At 36.8% G+C, this 19,378-nt stretch overlaps 1 protein-coding gene across 1 annotated transcript in view; it reads left to right on the plus strand.

Annotated features, from left to right (window-relative positions):
- Positions 1-19,378, plus strand: part of LOC124369022 (NAD kinase 2, mitochondrial) — a 43,143-nt gene that overhangs the window by 13,807 nt on the left and 9,958 nt on the right. Inside the window, exon 4 of the mRNA XM_046826686.1 lies at positions 5,436-5,542. Within this exon, the coding sequence (XP_046682642.1) occupies positions 5,436-5,542 (107 nt within the window). The remainder of the gene's footprint in view (positions 1-5,435; positions 5,543-19,378) is intronic.

Genomic DNA, 19,378 nt, shown 5'->3' on the forward strand with positions numbered 1-19,378 from the left:
TATGGCAAATACAGGAGTTCAAAATGCTGAAATGCAACAAAACGTTATGAAAATTAGTATTTTCGGCACCATTTCTTAACTATCCGATATAAAGCCAAACTCTCAATACAACACATTTTAATTTTTAAGAGAGCTGTTGATAGGTGTAATGAAAATCATACCTTGCTATTTAAAGTTTTTTAATTTCAGTTAAAATTTTTGTACGTGTTTGAACATTTCGAACTATTTTTAGGAATTAGAATGTGAAAACTAACATATTTAAAAAAAAGAATACTTCTTTGGTAATCTTGGGATTAAAATTTGAATTTGCTAAAAATTTTAATAAGGTAACAGTACAAAACCGTGAAACCATACAATTTTGACATTTTTTACTACCCTGTATACAAGAAGCCAAATAAATTAAAACTTTTATATCAAAACTATCACATTTAAAACAATCAAAATAAAGAGACACTTAAAACGAGATACTTAAAATATATTTTTCAGAAAACCACTCTTTGCTGGTCATGTTTATTTCTTTCAATGTGTAAAATTAAATTTTGTATTCAAATATTTCAAAAACAACATGTATAAAAAGGTACCCTTATTTATTATAAAGCATTAAAACAACAGTAACCATGGAAAAGACGTTTTTCATACTTCCACGTTTAATTTAAATAAATTTAATGTGGAAGTATGAAAAATGTCTTTTCCATTAAAAACTCACTTCCATCAAGAATACAAAGCAGAAAACAGTAACCATGTTTAACAATGTTACTTTTGCTAAACCATTGTTATTTAATCAATCTCTTTAATGTAAAATACCAATTGGAATACATGCTTACATTTAAAATTTACTACTGACTCCTCATTCCATATCTATGCTCTCCCTGTAGTGGGAGTAAACATGTGTAGTTTAACTTAAGTTAAACTATTTTAAATAATTGTTAAGATGCTTCAGGAGTTATGGATATTTTACTCATAAAGTTTTTTACCTTTATGATCACACAAACCTTGTGCAGTTCCTCTTCTTGAACTTATAATAACTTGTGTAAATGTCAATTACATTGTGAAATTAAGCATTAAATTGGCTGGTGTCTGATGTCACAAAATATTGTCTAATAAGAGTTATAGAAAAGGATTTTTATATTAATTAAACATGTAAATTATAGCAGTCAAATTAAATAAAGTGTATAGTCAAATTTATTATGAGAATCTTTGATTGGTGTTTTTAATTCTTCAAGTTTAATCACTACAAGTAATTTGTAAAAGGGTTACATCCAAATTACGATCATTACAATGGGCTGATAATTCATCCATTTTTTTCACAAAGATTACTGACGTTCCAAGATTAGATGGGCAGTACTGATGGAAAAATGATAAGGACAACAAATTGGACCGAAATTTTCTAGAGAATACAGAAATTTTAGTATAGACCAAAAGTTGTTAATAGCATAAAAAAATACTATAGCAATTTTTCTAAAGCTGGCTTAAGGTGCTGCAATGTGTTATTACTTTAAGATATAATTTATTATTTTTTATTTCTTCAATGTTAGCTAACCAGCTATAAATATAAAGACATTTGAGTCTCCATAATTCAACTTCCTCACAAGATAGAAAACTCAAAATTTTTGTTGTACATCAAATTTGAATATGGTGGTTTTAACTTAGATTAGTATCTAAATGAAGAGATAATAATTTGAGTGATAATGATTCCTCTAAAGATTTGGTGTTAGGGGTAAACATTTGTTCCGTTTTACTACTATTTACTACACTTGCAGTATTAACTCTAAACTACTCCAGAGGTCAGGTTTATAAATAATTAGAACCTTGAAATTTTGTATTTTGCACTTAAAATGAAATTTCCTTATGAGCCTACTTTTCAATTTTTGAAAACGCTGACGTAACCTTGCATAGTGCAATGTTAGCTCTATCGGGCAGCTACTTGACACCGCATGGCACGATGTTAGCACTTCAGTGGTTCATTTCAATGTTTAGTGTTTTCTGTGAGGGTACTTGAATTTGGATCAATGTGAACTACATTAATTCTACAATCAGCTGATAAAATGCTTTGATATAATAGAATTTAGAGGCTACATCATAAAACAGGATACAAGAATATTTTATATACGTAGTAATCTATTTAAATTAAATTTACCACTCACTTAATTAAATAGAATAATGGAAATGGTTCTTGAAAACAATAGCATTTAACTAAGGAGGTGTTCCCAAATTACATAACACCCCTGTGGGGAGTGGGGTTTTTGGCAGTGTTACGCACAGTTAAAGAGGAGTTAGGTAGGGTTCTATGCTGTGCTACATAATTATTAAACCTCAACAATTAATTGCTTCAATATGTTCACAAAATATTCCTGGTTCATCTAAAGATTTTAAAGTTAGTATTATACTCCCCCTTGAGTAAACAGAAAGAAGTCTATACCCTTTGAAGATCAGACTTTGCGAAACATTGCGTATTGTCTGTACCATAAATTTAAATATGCAATTTAATAAAAGGAATGACTCACCGTAAGTTTTGTCGTGTTAGTAGTCACGAATCATCTGGCAGTGTATATGCATTACAGTTGATGTAACAGTATGGTGAGTGCCACACTGAGAGATGGTTAAGTAATTGCCTTGTCATGTTACAGTTTCATTTAGATTTGAATAAATTTGTCCAAAAAGTAGGCAAGGAACTACAATTTCAATCTTATTTTTATTACAAAAATGTACACTTTGAGAAGAAACAAGAAACAGTTCAAAACAATGTTTTATAGTTTTGGAATGTAAATTTTATATTTAAAAAATAAAGCTTTACTTTGGAGTTTAAAATGTTCTTTATTACATCGCAATTTTTAGAGTAGTATAAATATAAAGAGGGGGTGTTGGTGGCAGCTTTACGTAATTATTGAATGGAATTACTCCCATTACAAGTTCTTTACAGGGGAGGAGGGAGGTCTGAAAAGTCTGATTTTTGCGACGTAATTAAAGAATGCCCCTAATGTATGAGGCATATCCAGAAAGTAAATGTACTGAGGCTCTCACGGCCGAAGAATTTTTTCTCATCATGTTGGCTACACTACTGCATATCCTGATTCCTCTCCTCCACAAAGAGACCAGTTTGAAGTCAGCACGTTGAAAACTGTTGATGTGACAAAACATTTCATAAAAAATGTCAATCCAATCTCCCGCCAAGTGCGAAATGCGTGGTTTCATCCGTTATCTCGTTTTGGAAGGGAAAAACTTGAATTGAGGTAAAAACTCTTGCCCTGTCTCCACTCAATTCAACTTGTGTTGGTCGGTCAACTGTTTTGGGACCCACTTCATGGACATTTTCTGATATCTGAAAGTTTCTGTGATGGTTTTGTGTAGCAGAAATCTGGGAAGTTTCTTATATACCACAGAAAGTTCATCCACAGTCAATTTGTTATCTTTACAGAGCCCATTTTAAATGTTTTTCCAGTCACAATTGAAGGTATTTCGCTCCTCTGATCATCTGCATAGCCGTACATTTCTTAGCTTTGTCACTAAATGCAGTTTTTACCTCATTGTAAACCTCAACCAGAGTTTTTCTCTTTCAAACAAGATGACATATGATGCCACGTATTTCACACTTGGCGGGAGAGTTGATTCACGAAACATATTGTCGTATCGACAGTTCTCAACATACTAACCTCAAACCAGTCTCGTTGCAGAGGTGAGGAGTCACTGCAATGTAGTCAACATGTCAAGAAACAATCCTTCAGAGAGCTTCAGTACACTTACTTTTTGGATATGCCTCATATCATATTAATTCCATTTCAAAATCTTAAGTATCAAGAGTATTATATATGGTTTCAGATAGAAACACCAGTTTTAGGAATGGTGTAGGACTATATAATTTTTAATTCAATGGTACGATGTTTTCAAAATCCATTACAAGTCATAAAGTATTAAAGAAGAAGAATATTATATCACTTACCTCTTTCCTGACTTATGTTGTGTAAACATAAAGTCCTTTCTTCTTAAATACGAGGGCAAATCAAATATAAACGGTAATTTTGCTGTTGACTGTACCAAACACGTTCGAACGTGATGCGGCTGTGGGCGATTGTCGTTTTGCTTAATAGGAGTGGGGGGGACTGCTTGCTTCACACTAGCGTTGTGTTCTGCCTTCAGTACAGCCAGTCCGAGTGAGAGGTACATCCATCTGTTGCGCAATGCATCGTCATTAAATATTTTTAACAAATTAAGGTGTTAAGCCTTCAGAAATTTTTACTCGTTTGCAGGCACAGTTTGGGGACACTACTCTGTCTCAAAATCGAGTGTATACGTGGGCCAGAGAATTTAGGGATGGCCGAGAGAACGTGTTGAAAACGAAAGTCACGGTCGACGCCTAAGGTCTAGTCTTACAGATGACAACATTAGTGCGGTTCGATGGGTTATTGAAGGTGATCGCCGGTTAACTGTTCAAGAAATCTCGTCGGAAATTGGTATCAGCTACGGGAGTGTTCAGTCTGCAATCACAGACAACCTTGGCTTCAGAAAAATTAGTGCTCGCTGGGTTCCGAGGTTTTTGACCGGAAATCAAAAACAGGTCAGGTCGGAGATTGCTGGGAGACTTCGGCAACGATTTCAAGAAGAAGGTGAAGATTTTTTGAGGCGTATCGTCACATGTGATGAGACGTGGGTCCACCATTACACTCCCGAATCGAAAATGGCAAGTAAGGAGTGGCGAAGGAAGGATGAAGGCTGCCCAGTGAAAGCCAAAACTCGTCTCTCAGCCGGAAATGTTCTTGCAACAATTTTTGTTGACTCAAGGGGAGTTCTACTCATTGATTTTATTCATGATCAACGAACAGTGAATGCGGCTTACTACTGCCACAGTCAGCAAAAACCAGTTACCGGGACAAAAGACGAGGTGTGCCCATTAGAGATGTCATCCTTCTCCATGACAACGCAAGGCCTCACACCGCATTGTTGACAAGGGATAAATGTGAAGAAATGGGCTGGGAAACTCTCGAACACCCTCCTTACAGTCCAGACCTGTCCCCTTGTGACTATTTTTTCTTTGCGCCCCTGAAAGAATCACTTGGAGGAAAACGATTTGAAAACAATGAAGACGTCGAAAAGCACGTGCGCGATTGGTTAACAACTCGCCCTCAATCTTTTTATGAACAGGGAATATTCAAGCTTCCAAATCGGTGGCAGAAATGTGTAGATAATGCAGGAGACTACATTGAAAAATGTTGAAGGTATAGTTTCTATATAATATTATTCAATAAATATAATTTTGTAAAATTACCGTTTATATTTGATTTGCCCTCGTATTCTTACTATTTCTGCAATTATATAACAAAAGTTAGGTGAAAGTTTAGCTAAATTTTAGCTAATTCTAACAAAAATCACATCACCTCATCTAAATCTGTGTGCATTTTATTAATAGATCATCCTAAATAAAATATTTCGTTATATTTTAGGGATCATTCAGTTGGATGTTCCGTACCAGGATTCGAGTGACATTGAGATGTAAATACAGTGAGCCGCCCATAGAGTTGACAGACAAGAAGATTCTTGGAACTCACAGGTATTAATGGTAACTATTATAATAGTGTTAGTTGGTACTCATATCTAAGTACTTTTGTCAGACTTTAAATCCCTGGTATACATTTCTTTATATGTTACTAACAATAGTAACGCTTTTTCCACTATGTTTGGGGCATAGCATTTTGAAATCAATGATTTCGTCAGGCAACTTATAGATTCCAAAGATTTATTTTGGAAAATGTTTTCAAAAATTTGTTTGTAATTAATATGTATAGATGAATTAAGAAGAAACGTCTAGTCTTTCTGCAATGTTTATGTGTATATATATATATATATATATATTATTTCTTTATGTACAGAGGCGAAATTAGGAGCACAAGGCCTTTTCTTACGTTTAACCTCACTTAAAATTATACACTACAATACGTAAAATTAAACTTGTAAGAAAAGTATACTATATTACACTTTTTTAACTGTATGTAACTTGTTTTTAAACCATTTTTAAGCTATTTATAATTCACAATAAAAATCTAAACAAAATGACAGTTTTTTTTATAACTTTCATTCATTGTTACACACTCCCTGTATACAGCGAATCCTATTCATCAACCAGCGGCCCTGGTCATCCGATGTAGCAGTTTTTTTTTAACGCCAACTAGCTTTCCTCTGCTGTTATTGTTGGTAGAAAGGATTTCAACAACAGCAAGCTGATACTACGAATGATGTGAAGTATAGAGAAATGGTATGGGTAGGAATACACAGCATTGTTGATCCCATGCGAGTGTTTCTTTAGCTCCCCTCATTACTTATGAATACAAAATCATTTATAAAATATTTTCACTGTCTAATTTTAAGAATGGAAAGGGGATGGTTCTTAAAGTAAAATACGAAGAGTTCTTAAATCAGATAGTTTTAAAATTGAGTTGTAAACAAAATATGGGGTAATAGAGCATGTCTTCTTATGTTATGTAAAAATCTTACAATAATTTAGTCATCTTCGAAGTTTGTTGCACAAAACAACAGTCATGTCATTAGTCACAGAGCTACAAAATTTTAGTAAGCTACAAAGTTTTAAAGTAAGCTACAAAATTAATTGTTTCCTAATTGGCAGTTAATTTTCTGCTCATTCCCGTGTATTTTCAAACCTTGAAAATACAGTTTTATAATGTTTAAGTAGGTTTTATATTTTACTAGATGAAGTTAGAGCTAAGAAACTCTTTTCTGAGCCTTATTTGGAACACTGTTAAAAAGTACCAAAAATTAAAATTTTAATTGTTAAATATTTGTTTGTTTGAGATAGTGATAAGTAACAAAATAATAAACCCAAACAATAGAATATCAAGGGACCTAACAGAAGAGTAATTGTTCAGACAGATAAACGGACTGCTCTATGATCTTTTAACTCCAATATCAACACAGTTCTTCTTTGGGCTAAGGAAAATTGAGTACCACGTTTCAAGCCTCTAGGACCTTTCTATTAAGAGTTACCTCACATAAAGACGAACGAGCTGCTCTTTCTTCCTTCAATCAAGGTAAAACTTTAACCATGTTTCAGGTCTTCAGGACCTTTCTATCAAGGGTTATCACAGAGACAGGTGAACAACAACTCGACAAGCTCTGACAATTTCTTAATAAAGTAAGGATGGATATGTGTTCATTTATTGGATCTAACGTTTACCAAAATTAAACAGCCTTCATTTGTTGGAAATTTTATATATATATATATATATATAAAATGAACCCGTTATGAATCATATACATGCTCTGAATTTCCCTCAGTGCCAATGGCGCAGTGTAGCGGGTACGGCGGTTATCGCAAGATAACCAGATCAAGCAACGTCGAGCGTGGCCGCTGCTTGGATAGTTGACCGCTGAGCGATCCTGTCCTTGCAAGCGGCCCGCCTGCCCGGCCATTGGTGGTGGTTCGGAAGTCACCTTTAAGCCGTTGGTCCCCAGGTTAAGTGTTAGAGAGGGCTTCTTAGCCCTAACTTCGCCTGGTAAAATAAGACATTCTTTACTTTACTTTTACTTTTACAGTAATTGAAGTAAGGAAACACAAGTGCTTTAACAAGTAGATATGTAATATGAAAAGGTAAAAGTCTTTGAATTGCCACAAACACCTTTTTACAAGTGCCAACAATATAGTCCGTCTAGTCTTAAAATTAAGTTTATAGTTAATCCTAAACTAATCACTCTGTCACATTAAGGTATTTCGGTTCCTTTACTATAATAACAAAAGCTTTTTAACAGTTTTAAAGTAAGCTACAAAATTAATTGTTTCCTAATTGGCAGTTAATTTTCTGCTCATTCCCGTGTATTTTCAAACCTTGAAAATACAGTTTTATAATGTTTAAGTAGGTTTTATATTTTACTAGATGAAGTTAGAGCTAAGAAACTCTTTTCTGAGCCTTATTTGGAACACTGTTAAAAAGTAACAAAAATTAAAATTTTAATTGTTAAATATTTGTTTGTTTGAGATAGTGATAAGTAACAAAATAATAAACCCAAACAATAGAATATCAAGGGACCTAACAGAAGAGTAATTGTTCAGACAGATAAACGGACTGCTCTATGATCTTTTAACTCCAATATCAACACAGTTCTTCTTTGGGCTAAGGAAAATTGAGTACCACGTTTCAAGCCTCTAGGACCTTTCTATTAAGAGTTACCTCACATAAAGACGAACGAGCTGCTCTTTCTTCCTTCAATCAAGGTAAAACTTTATACCATGTTTCAGGTCTTCAGGACCTTTCTATCAAGGGTTATCACAGAGACAGGTGAACAACAACTCGACAAGCTCTGACAATTTCTTAATAAAGTAAGGATGGATATGTGTTCATTTATTGGATCTAACGTTTACCAAAATTAAACAGCCTTCATTTGTTGGAAATTTTATATATATATATATATATATATATATATATATATATATATAAATATATAAAATGAACCCGTTATGAATCATATACATGCTCTGAATTTCCCTCAGTAAAAAGGACCAAAAGCACAAGTACGTGCAGTGGACGTCCTCCGTTTCCTAAAAATGGCCACATAGAATGTTGTAGACAAATCTTATCTTGTCTTATAAGATAGATATCTGGCTGTTGCATTGTGTTGGCTGACTAGTTTTCAATTTATCATTAGTTAGCGAAAACAATACCAAGTGAAGCATGGTGTAAGGAGAAAGGGTGTGCTCATCCGCATATGGGTGGAGTCACAGGCGGCGTGGTGACGTCACGCGCTGGCCTACTCCGTTCCACATGGTTGTTGTTTACTGCTGTTTGTACGGTCTTTGTCTGTTGTTTTAGTGGTTCGTTCTTCAATGTTTATGTTACTTTAATTTTAAAACATTAACTTTATAATGCCTGGGTGTGCAGTATTTGGTTGCAATAACTACTACCGCTCTACAAAAGGAACTGATTTGAAGTATTACACGTTCCCCAAAGATGAAGATTTGGCAAGGCAGTGGATGCAGGCTTGTCGGAGGAAAGACAAGGTAAATATTGAAAGAGCCAGAACTTGTTCAGTTCATTTTAAAGGTGACTGTTTTTTCAACCATTGCAACACAAGTTGTTGCAATATTCTCCTAAAAACTTTAGAAATTTGAGAAGTGATGCAATACCAACTCTACATCTGCCGAGTACTGACACAATTCAGGATACTTCCGCTCGGCAGCAGTGATACAAGGTTAAAGAGAGAAAACAAATAATCAAAGAAGTTTTAGAAAATGTTTCTAATGTAAATGCTCAGTCTCCATGCGAAAACAGTAAAAAGTCGTTTGGTAGTTCTGTCGATGTCGATCCTGATAGTCCCCTTGAGATCACACATAACTGTATTGATATTGAACAAAAATTAAAAATCCTTGCAGAAGAAAACTGTAAACTTAAAGATGAAATTCTAAAATTAAAAACTAAAACTGAGGAGCTTGAAGTCGAAAAGGCCTCTGTCTACTGTCAACTAAAGGATGCTCAAAATCCAACAATGTTGATGTCAGTGTCAAAGAAATTTTGAGTAAAGTATTTTCGCTTGGTCAAATAAAGGTTTTAACGAGTGAAATAAAATGGAGCCACGAAGATATTTGTTGTGCAATAGCATTAAGGAGCGTTGGCGCAAAGGCCTACCGGTACTTAAGGAACAAATTAAAGTATCCCTTGCTGGGTCTGAGTTCTTTACGAAGATGGGTTTCGTCATTTAAGTGTAAACCAGGAATTTTGAAAGAAGTTTTATTGGTTATGGAACACAATAAAAGCAATTTAAGTGAACTACAGCAGTTTGTTGTTTTATCATATGATGAAATGAGTATTAGTAAACAAGTATGTTTTGATCGGAAAACCGAATGTGTTTTTGGACCTTATAATCACGTTCAAGTCGTAATGGCGAGGGGGTTAACTGGAAAATGGAAACAACCTGTTTACTACGATTTCGACAAACCCATGACCAAAGCAGTCTTGTTCGAAATAATAGAATCAGTTGAAAGGATTGGATTTAAAGTCATTGCAGTAACGTCTGATTTGGGCGGTGAAAATCGATCTCTATGGAAAGATTTACAAATATCCCCAACAAGCAACTCATTTTCAAACCCATACGAAGGGCTTTGTAGTTTGCGGCAATGAACACATAACTAAGTCATGTCTTGAACAATTACTACGTAAACAACAAACTGATTTAAAAATTGCATTTAAACTAACAAGTGAACATTTATTTCCTAAGAACAAACAAAATGTCAAACGAGCTGCTCAACTGTTATCGAATGCAAATGCCTTACGATTTTATGGTTGTAAAGGCCTACTAAACGGCAACTGGAAGGATACTGCCGATATTTTACAGATGTTCAATGATTGGTTCGATGTAATGAACTTTAGTATCCCATATATATCGCTAAAAGAAAAATGCGCTTTTGGTGTACATTTACCTTACCAAAAGAAGATTTTAGATGACATGTCCAATTTTATTGAGCAGTCTCTTGTGTTCGGTCATAAAAAGAAACTACCTTTTCAGACAGGAATTTTGGTAACAAATAAATCCCTGATAGATTTGTATAGCTATTTAAGTGAGTCACACAACTTTCAATACTTGTTGACTTCAAAACTTAATCAAGACGTATTAGAAAACTTCTTTTCATTCATCCGAAGTATGGGTCGTACACATGACCATCCTGACGCTATTCAGTTTATGTATAGAATGCGGTGGTTTATTATGGGAAAGCATTCTACAACAGTGATGTCAGTTAAACATAACACTGAACACGACAATGAAGAGTGTTTGGCCAGCAGTGACATCACAACACAAATGCTACAGATGAAGAATGTGCATCAACTAAACTACTTGCTCCGCTTATCCAACAACGAAATGACGAAGAGGAAGAAGGCTCATGGGATTTATACGTTACACATCAAGTAGAGTCCGAGAGCGCCATAAAATTGGATGAAGACTCTGATAAAATGAAAATTGAAAGTCTGAGATACGTAACCGGGTACGTGGCATTCAAACTGCAGAAGAAGTATCCCGCACTAGGTACGAAAGGCACCTGTGCAAGTTAAGTTACAGAAGAATTTTCGTGGATACAAACAGTGTCCAAAGGATGGCTAAATATCCCAAACAATGAATTTTTTGAGTGTTCAAAAATTGTGGAAGAAAATTTTAATGGTTATAATAATAAGTTTCATGGGTTAAAAAACTTTCGTAAGGAATGCAATGTAATACAAAAAGTTAAAAATCTTACTGACCAAAAAATAAGCCACCTTAAAATCCCTGATGAAGCTGTAAGTCGTTTGATTTTAGTTAGAACATATATAAGACTGCGACACATAAACAAATATTATGTTCTTAATAAAAAAGAAGAGGTCCAGAAGAAATTTTCAAAAAAAGTTAAAAAGTTTAAAACTTAATTTTTACTATGTGTGACTAATTTATGTTTCATTTGTGTTATTATAATGTTCTTATCCCTTATTGACATGAAGGTTATTTACTATTTAAACATTTTAGACAGTTATATTTCTGTTTTGTATCATATGTTTTTCAATTGCAATAAACACTTGTTTTTCATAAGTATTTTGATATGCAGTATGTAATTTATAAAAATAAAACAATTACATTTATATATCTGTAAAAAGGATTGTTCATTCAAAGACCTGTCAGCTATCAGAACAATATAAGGCGAAATTTTCATCATTGATTTGAAACTTTAAGATTTAATATCTGAGTTCATAGAAAATAGGCATAAGTGTAACAGCTTTTGAACACGGATATTGTTAGGAATAATGAAAATAAAGCTTAACATGTTAAGAATCTTAATTATGTTAAATAATTTTATAAACAAATTATTTACACATTTTTTTGTCATAGCTGTATTTTAACGCCGTCCCTGGGTATGACGTTAAACTGCCCACACCCACACCTAAACCATTTCCTTCATTCCTACCCAATCCCCCTTCCAGGGTCTTATTAGTACCCGCTCTGTTCGACCGTTCCAGTACATGGCTCGCTGGGAGTGCTTAAGCCGGCACTAGGTGCCCTATCTGGTGTCGGTGAGAGCTGATGTGAGCTTGTCTCTGCCGAGGCGTAAGTCATGTACTGGTTCAGAAGCCAGCCACTTCGATGTCCTTGGTCAGGAAGTGTGTATTGAGCAGGAGTGTCGGAGCTCCTGCTGCAACGTGCGAGCCCAGGCCGTGCGAGCATACCCAGCCTGGTTAAACGAGTCAACACCGGGCCCCAGGGATCTGGGGTAGATTAACCTGGGCTCCCACGGGACCCAGTTTTATCGAGGGCGTGCCCGTTCCCGGTGTATCTCGGCCTGCACCCTTACACACGATGCGCTGGTTAAAATACCTATGGAAACCGAAACCACCCCAAAACTAGGGCAAAGTGTAGTAGCAAGAGATCAAAGTGATCTAGAGAAGAAACGGCAGTTGTCTGACTCAGACTGTGAGCTTGATCAAAACAAGCAAAGAAAAATGGAAAATAAAAACAAACCGACGATGAGATAAATATGCCTACTCCCTTATTTCTTGTGCTAAGTCATAAGGAAGATGGAAAAACTTTGACTAAGGTGAGCCCGTTCCTTATCCACAAATCTTTAGTAGCCTGTGGAGGGCAAACCTAAATCTACAAGGAAGCTGAGGAATGGAACTATCCTGGTGGTTGGAGGCTGCAAATTGCATCCAATTCAAGAAGTTCCTTAAAAATGACGAGCTTTTTCGACCAGGTAGCGGTTACTGTCCAGCCACATGCCTCTCTGAACTCTTCCAAGGGAATCGTTTTCTGTCGAGACCTTATGGACTGCAGTGAAGAGGGAAATAAAGGATGAGCTGCAGTGCGAGATGGTGACAGATGTGGTCAGGATTGTTCGGACCGAAAACGGGGTAAAGGTTCCTACCCCGGGTCTCATTATAACCTTTGCAAAAACCCCATCCACCAGAAACCATCAAAGCCGGATATTTGTCTTTGTCCGTGCGGCCGTTATTTTTAAAAAATCCCCAGCGGTGTTTCCCCGCTGCCAGAGGTTCGCGGCACTCAAGTAAAGTGTGTTCGAACCCGGAGACGTGTTCCCGCTGTGGTGATGAAGGACACCAAGAGGAGGGGTGCAAAAATGAGACGCGATGCATAAATTGCAAGGGAAAACATCCGGCATATTCAAGAGAGTGTAATATTTTTAAAGAAGAAAGAGAAATATTAAAAAATCATGACTATAGAAAAGCTTTCGTTTAACGAGGCGCGTAAAGAGTACAGGAGGAAGGGTCGCCCCCAACTCCAAAAAAAAGGAGTTTCCTACTCTGAAGCTGTATCTGTCCCTGTTCAGGGCCGCACAGTGTTCCTCATGTACAGTCTTGGAGGGTATGGTGCGTGCATTGACTGAGCAGGTGGCTGCTCTGGTTCAGCACCTCGCCGCAGGTGCTGGGGAACAGTCTGTGGTCCTGCCCAGTAAATCTACCCGAGACTTTCAGACCTCATCTAAACCTAATGTACAGTCTTATGTTTAAACCTTTATCAGGAGGTCTTACATACAGAGATAAAGTTCAGCAAAATTTGAAACCTGCCTTAAGTTTAGAAGAGAGAAAGAAATTGTCAGAAAAGCTTAAGAAGAATATTTCAAAGTAAAGTCGATAACAGGTCCAAAAGCGCCTGTTAAGAATCTTAAACACGTCATCATCTAAGTCATCTCAACTGTCCATCAATGATGATGGCACAGCTGAGGATCCTTTGGAGCTCCGGACGGAGTTCCAAACGTTAGGTGGAACTTTTCGACCTGTAACAAAACAAAGAAAAAAAATCACTATGTAGTAAAGAAGTAAAATATTGCATGCATTATAATAATAAAAATAAAATCATGCTTATTCAATGGAATATTAATGGTTTAAGAAGTCATTTAGAGGATTTAAAAACTACTTATAAATACAAAAAGGCCCAAAATAATCTGTATTCAAGAAACTAAATTTAGCTCCTCACATAACCACTTAAAATCAATGGTTATGACACGTTTCGATTAGATCACCAGCAAAGAAATAGCCTGTGGCGGTGTTGCGATCCTTTCAGATTCTTGTTTGAACGCCAGAGTCTTGAACATCGTCACAAATCTACAAGCAATTATAATAGCAATAAACATTCCTATTAAAATAACAATCTGCTCTATATACATCCCACCTCTACCTTACGACCTGGTCCTTGACGATCTGCGTGATCTAATCACTCAGCTTCCCTCTCCGTTCTTGATTGTTGGCGATTTTCAACGCACATCATCGTTCCTGGGGTTCCAGTCATTGTAGTCAAAGGGGTAACATGCTTTCGGGGTTGTGGGATGAGGTGCAAAAACGGTCGTACTCAATGACGGGTCGGCCACCTACATGTGTCCTAGGACCTGGCGTGTGTCGGCAATTGATTTGTCGATATGCAGTCCGTGTTTGGGAACCAGGGTCCACTGGTCCGTTCTTCCCGACCTGTCGGGGAGTGACCATGCGCCCATTACCGTAGCCTTTCAATCGCTTCCTTCTGCAATCGACAGGCCTCCAAGGTGGAAAATTCAGAAAGCGGATTGGAATGAATTTAGAAGTAGCTTAAATCCTCTAACCATTAATACACAAAATACTGACATTGAAATAATAACTGCATCGTTTACATCAGCTCTTCTGTCAGCGGCCGAATTGAGCATTCCCAAGTCCTCAGGGAAACAAAGTCACCACGCAGTTCCGTGGTGGTCAGAGGAATGTTCGAAGGCTCTAAAAGACCGTAGAAAATGTCTTAAGGGTATTTAACAGACGTCCTAACGGCACAAAATCTTGAAAATTACAGAAGATCGAGAGCAAAGGCAAGGCAAATTTTCAGGTTGAGTCGGCGACAGTCCTGGTTAGACTATATTGATAAAATAAAGAGAACTACTCCTACATCTGATCTTTGGAAAAAAACTACGTTCAGTTTGCAGCAGGCCCTCTCCAACCTTCCATAATTGGTCTAGAACGTCGTGGCGATATAGTGACAGATCCTCAAACAGTTGCCAACTTGTTTTCGGCTCACTTTGAGCAAGTTTTCTAAGACGTCGTCATATTGCCTCGACTTTCAACATTTTAAAGCTGCTCAGGAAAGGTTGCCTATTAATTTAAATCGAAATAACGACTCCCCTTTAAACCTTCCCTTTACTATAAATGAACTCGATTTGTCCCTTTAAGGCCACATCAAACTCCGCACCAGGTCCTGACAATATACATTATGCCATGTTGCGGAACCTGACGGAGGAAATTAAGAAAGACCTTTTAACGTTATATAAACAGAATTTATTTAGAAAATATATTTCCTACATCTTGGCGTCGTTCACATATTATCGCTCTACATAAACCGGGCCAGGATAGAGCGTCTCCAAGTAGCTATCGGCCTATATCCCTTACTAGTTGCCTCTGCAAAGTCCTTGAAAGAATGGTCAATGTGTGGTATTTGGAAAAAAACAATCTTCTGGCGACTGCTCAGTGTGGATTTCGGCAGGGTAGGTCTACTGCTGACCATCTGTTGTGTGTTGGAGACTTTCATCCTTAACTCTTTTATTCAAGGAAAACACTTAGCTGCTGTTTTCTTTGACCTGTCGAAAGCCTATGACACTGCATGGAGAAGGGGTATTGTAAATAAACTAATATCTTGGGGTGTTGGTAGTCACATGGTGGCATTCATAAATGGCTTTTTGTCTGACAGAACCATTCAAGTAAGACTCGGTAAAACCTCTTTCTGATCCTCTTGTTCAAGAAAATGGAATCCCGCAAGGAAGTGTGTTAAGCTGCACTCTGTTTACCATTGCAATAAATGAAATTGCATCGTACGTTATACCTCCTGTACGCTGTTCTTTGTTTGTAGACGATTTTGCTATTATTATCTCGGCAAAGAAACTGTCTACATCTGAAAGAACTTTGCAGTTGACTATAAACCGGCTTTGAACAGTGGTCTAGAGTAAACGGGTTTTTCTTTTTCCCCATCGAAAACTAAGTGCATGGTCTTTTCTAGGCTCCAAACCATGGAGAAGCCAACACTAACTTTGATGGGACAGAGAATACCAAACGTCGAGGAAATAAAATTCCTGGGTCTCACGTTTGATAACCCGGCTAACTTGGGTGCCTCACCTGAGAGACCTAAAAGATCGATGCATGAAACGCTTGAATATACTTAGAGCCCTTAGCGGAACAAAATGGGGAGCTGACAGGACGTGCATTCTCAGATTTTACAAAGCCACCATCCGTTCCTGTTTAGACTATGGATGTCAAGCATATGGGTCCCCGCAAGACCCAGTGCTCTAAAAATTTGCTTGACCCTGTCCCATAATTCTGCCTTTAAGACTGGCCACTGGAGCTTTTCGATCTTCTCCTATTAACAGTCTTCTTGCAGAAACATGAGAACCTTCCTCTTTCGCATAGATAGACGGCAACAACTGTCCCTGAACTATGTTTCACGCTCTTTCAGGGAAGCCAGACAACCCTGCATTTGAACCGGTCCTGCGAAATCCACTCTATAATTCTTTCCTAGCGAGACCAAATCTTCCTTCAACCCTTAGGCGTTAGGGCCAAATCCTACGCTTATGAAATAGGGCTAAACAATTACCAGTTTAAAGTCGTTCATCAATGTGATATCCCACCCTGGAGCGTATCAATGCCAAAAAATTATTTTAAATCTCTCTAGGTTTAAAAAAGTCTCCACTCAGAAACAGTCTACCAACAAGAATTCCGTCAAATACTAGGCAGCCTCGCACCCTTGCGATGTTGTCTATACTGACGGGTCAAAGGAACGTTGTAGAACTGGATGTGCTTTTGTCACCGGGGTAAGACGATACGGATTTCGTCTCCCCAACGACTCTTCCATTTTCACGGCTGAATTAACAGCCATCCAAAAGGCCCTAAATATAACTTTTCCTATGACAAAAAAATTGGTTATCTGCAGCGACTCCCTTAGTGGTATACAAAGCCATCAGCGATATGTATTCCAAACACATTATCATCCGCGAAATATGGCACTCCTTGTCTTCCCTTCAGTCCGAAGGTGTTGCTGTCTTTCTTGTCTGGGTACCTGGACATATTGGAGTATCCGGAAACGAGCTGGCAGATAGAGGAGCTAAGGAAGCATTACAACTCCAGCCTTACACCGCACGGATGATTTCTTCCGACATTATCCCGGTAGTGAAGGGCAAACTGAAAGCCAAATGGAATAGCGAATGGCGGGCAGTCGACAACAACAAGTTACGGCTTATTAAAGACTGCGTTGGACTCTGGGAAACAGCGAAACCGCCCGAGTCGTCGTGAGGAGGTTGTGTTGTGTCGCCTGCGGCTAGGCCACACGCTTTCTCACACATGGCTTCCTCATGAGTAGAGATGATCCTCCGGTCTGCGACACATGTGACACTGTCACTACTGTCAAACATGTGCTTGTTGACTGCCCTCGCTACTCGGTACATAGGCGCAACTCGAATCTGCCGGCTTCGTTGAACGATATTCTCTGTGAAGACGAGACGGCAACTCAAAGACTACTATGTTTTCTAAATACAACGTCGCTGATTAATAAAATATAGTATTGTGTTAAGTTTATTTATTTCTGATTATCCATTGTTGTTAATATTTATAAATTTTATTGTTTAATTTTTATCTATTATTACAGCTGCCAAATTTAGCCCCTTTTACAGCTACCTGGTGGCAGTAAAATGTGTTAAGTTTTTATAGTTTATTTAATTAATGTTATGTACCTTGTCCTTATTTATGTTCTATTTATATTTTTAAGCCTTTATATGGGTTATGACCTCTCTACAGTCTTTCCCTTGTTATAGGTATTTATTGTTATCTAGTTTTAAGTTTAAATTATTTACTCACCTACTTGTCGTAATTCGAGTTTTTGTTATCTACAATGTAATCTTTATGTACCTAATTGACACTACCAGATACGAGTAGGTGTCAATTCTTTCTTGAGGGCAATGATAACCTCAGCGTTTTTTGCCCCTTATAAAAAAAAAAAAAAAAAAAAAAAAAAAAAAAAAATGTATTTTAACGTTCACTTACGTAGCAAACTGTTTTTAGTAATAATAGAGCATGTATAGATGGTATAGAGCAGGAAGCCAGCGCATCGTTGCGGAGTGAGTGACGTCATGCGCGCCGCCGACACAGTTTCGTTCATCGTATGAGCACACCCTTTTCTCCTTACACCATGCAAGTGAAGTGTCGTAATTCAGATGGAGTATGAGGTTCTATATTTTTTCTGTTGTCAGTTTAGTTAAAAAGGTGTGATTTATGTTCGTCTGAGGTGGATTGTATAATATTTCATAACATTAATTATTTGTAACATTGATAATCAGTACGGCTAATATTTCATTAAAAAACAATATTTTGGAATAACCGTGATATTTTGCCCAGTAACACATAAAAGTAAGTGTTGTTATTGGTTATAAACTAGTGGTGAATAGTTTAATTCGATCTAGTCATATAAATTGGACAATAGGTTCAAATATAACATTAAAATTTTAATAATGTCGGAAAGTTCAGAGCACATCCATGATCCAGAAAGCGCCTTATTGCTATTCAGTTTGAGTAAGGACATTCGAAGTACATCTTTTATCAGGAACAACTTAGTAGTGTGTAAAATAATTTGTATCTGCTGGTACCATTTAAATACATGAAATGGACCTGCAATGGGTAAACAGTCAATGCCTGTGAGCTGTCAGTTTATATTACTTTGAAATCTCCACCATTGGCCAGAGATGAGGCTTTTTGCAAGGACAAGATTACTCACTAATCCGAGGTGACCCCACTCTTGTTGTTTGTCCCAGTTTTCCAAACGTCTATACCCACCAGACCAGGCTCTTTGGCAAATGGAACATAGAGTATAATAATTTAGAGAGGGTTGTTATAGCTACGACCAAGAAATTACAGGATGTGGCAGACCTCTTGTCCACAAAATAAATTCCCGAATTATTTGCGGTCAAAATATGGAGGTTTTTGTTAAAACGAAGGTTTCTTGATTCACCCGCTATACATCGTAGACGGGTGATCTGCCTCACCCTGTATGTAGGTTTCAAACATTATTATATAAAATTTAAAACTTATTATTCTGTAAAATGTATGTTTAGTGTATTTCACTGAATTATATCTATTTCAATACTATGATGTACTACATTTGCACATCCATGGGTGTTTAAAATCGATTCCTTTCAGAATAATTTAATAAAACAAATATCACTTCCTTTTTGCTGATTGCTAAACATTATTAATTAATTATATAAACTTAAGAGATTGCACTGAATTTCCGTAGACCCCTCTTAATTTTGAATGAATACATATAGAGAAACAGTAATGAGTAGTAAGGTACACAATTATGTACTTGTTGTGAGAGGCAATTTTGCCTCACCTATCAAAATTAGGCAGTGGTA

Source organism: Homalodisca vitripennis, chromosome X, assembly GCF_021130785.1.
Source record: "Homalodisca vitripennis isolate AUS2020 chromosome X, UT_GWSS_2.1, whole genome shotgun sequence".
Taxonomy (NCBI): Eukaryota; Metazoa; Arthropoda; class Insecta; order Hemiptera; family Cicadellidae; genus Homalodisca; species Homalodisca vitripennis.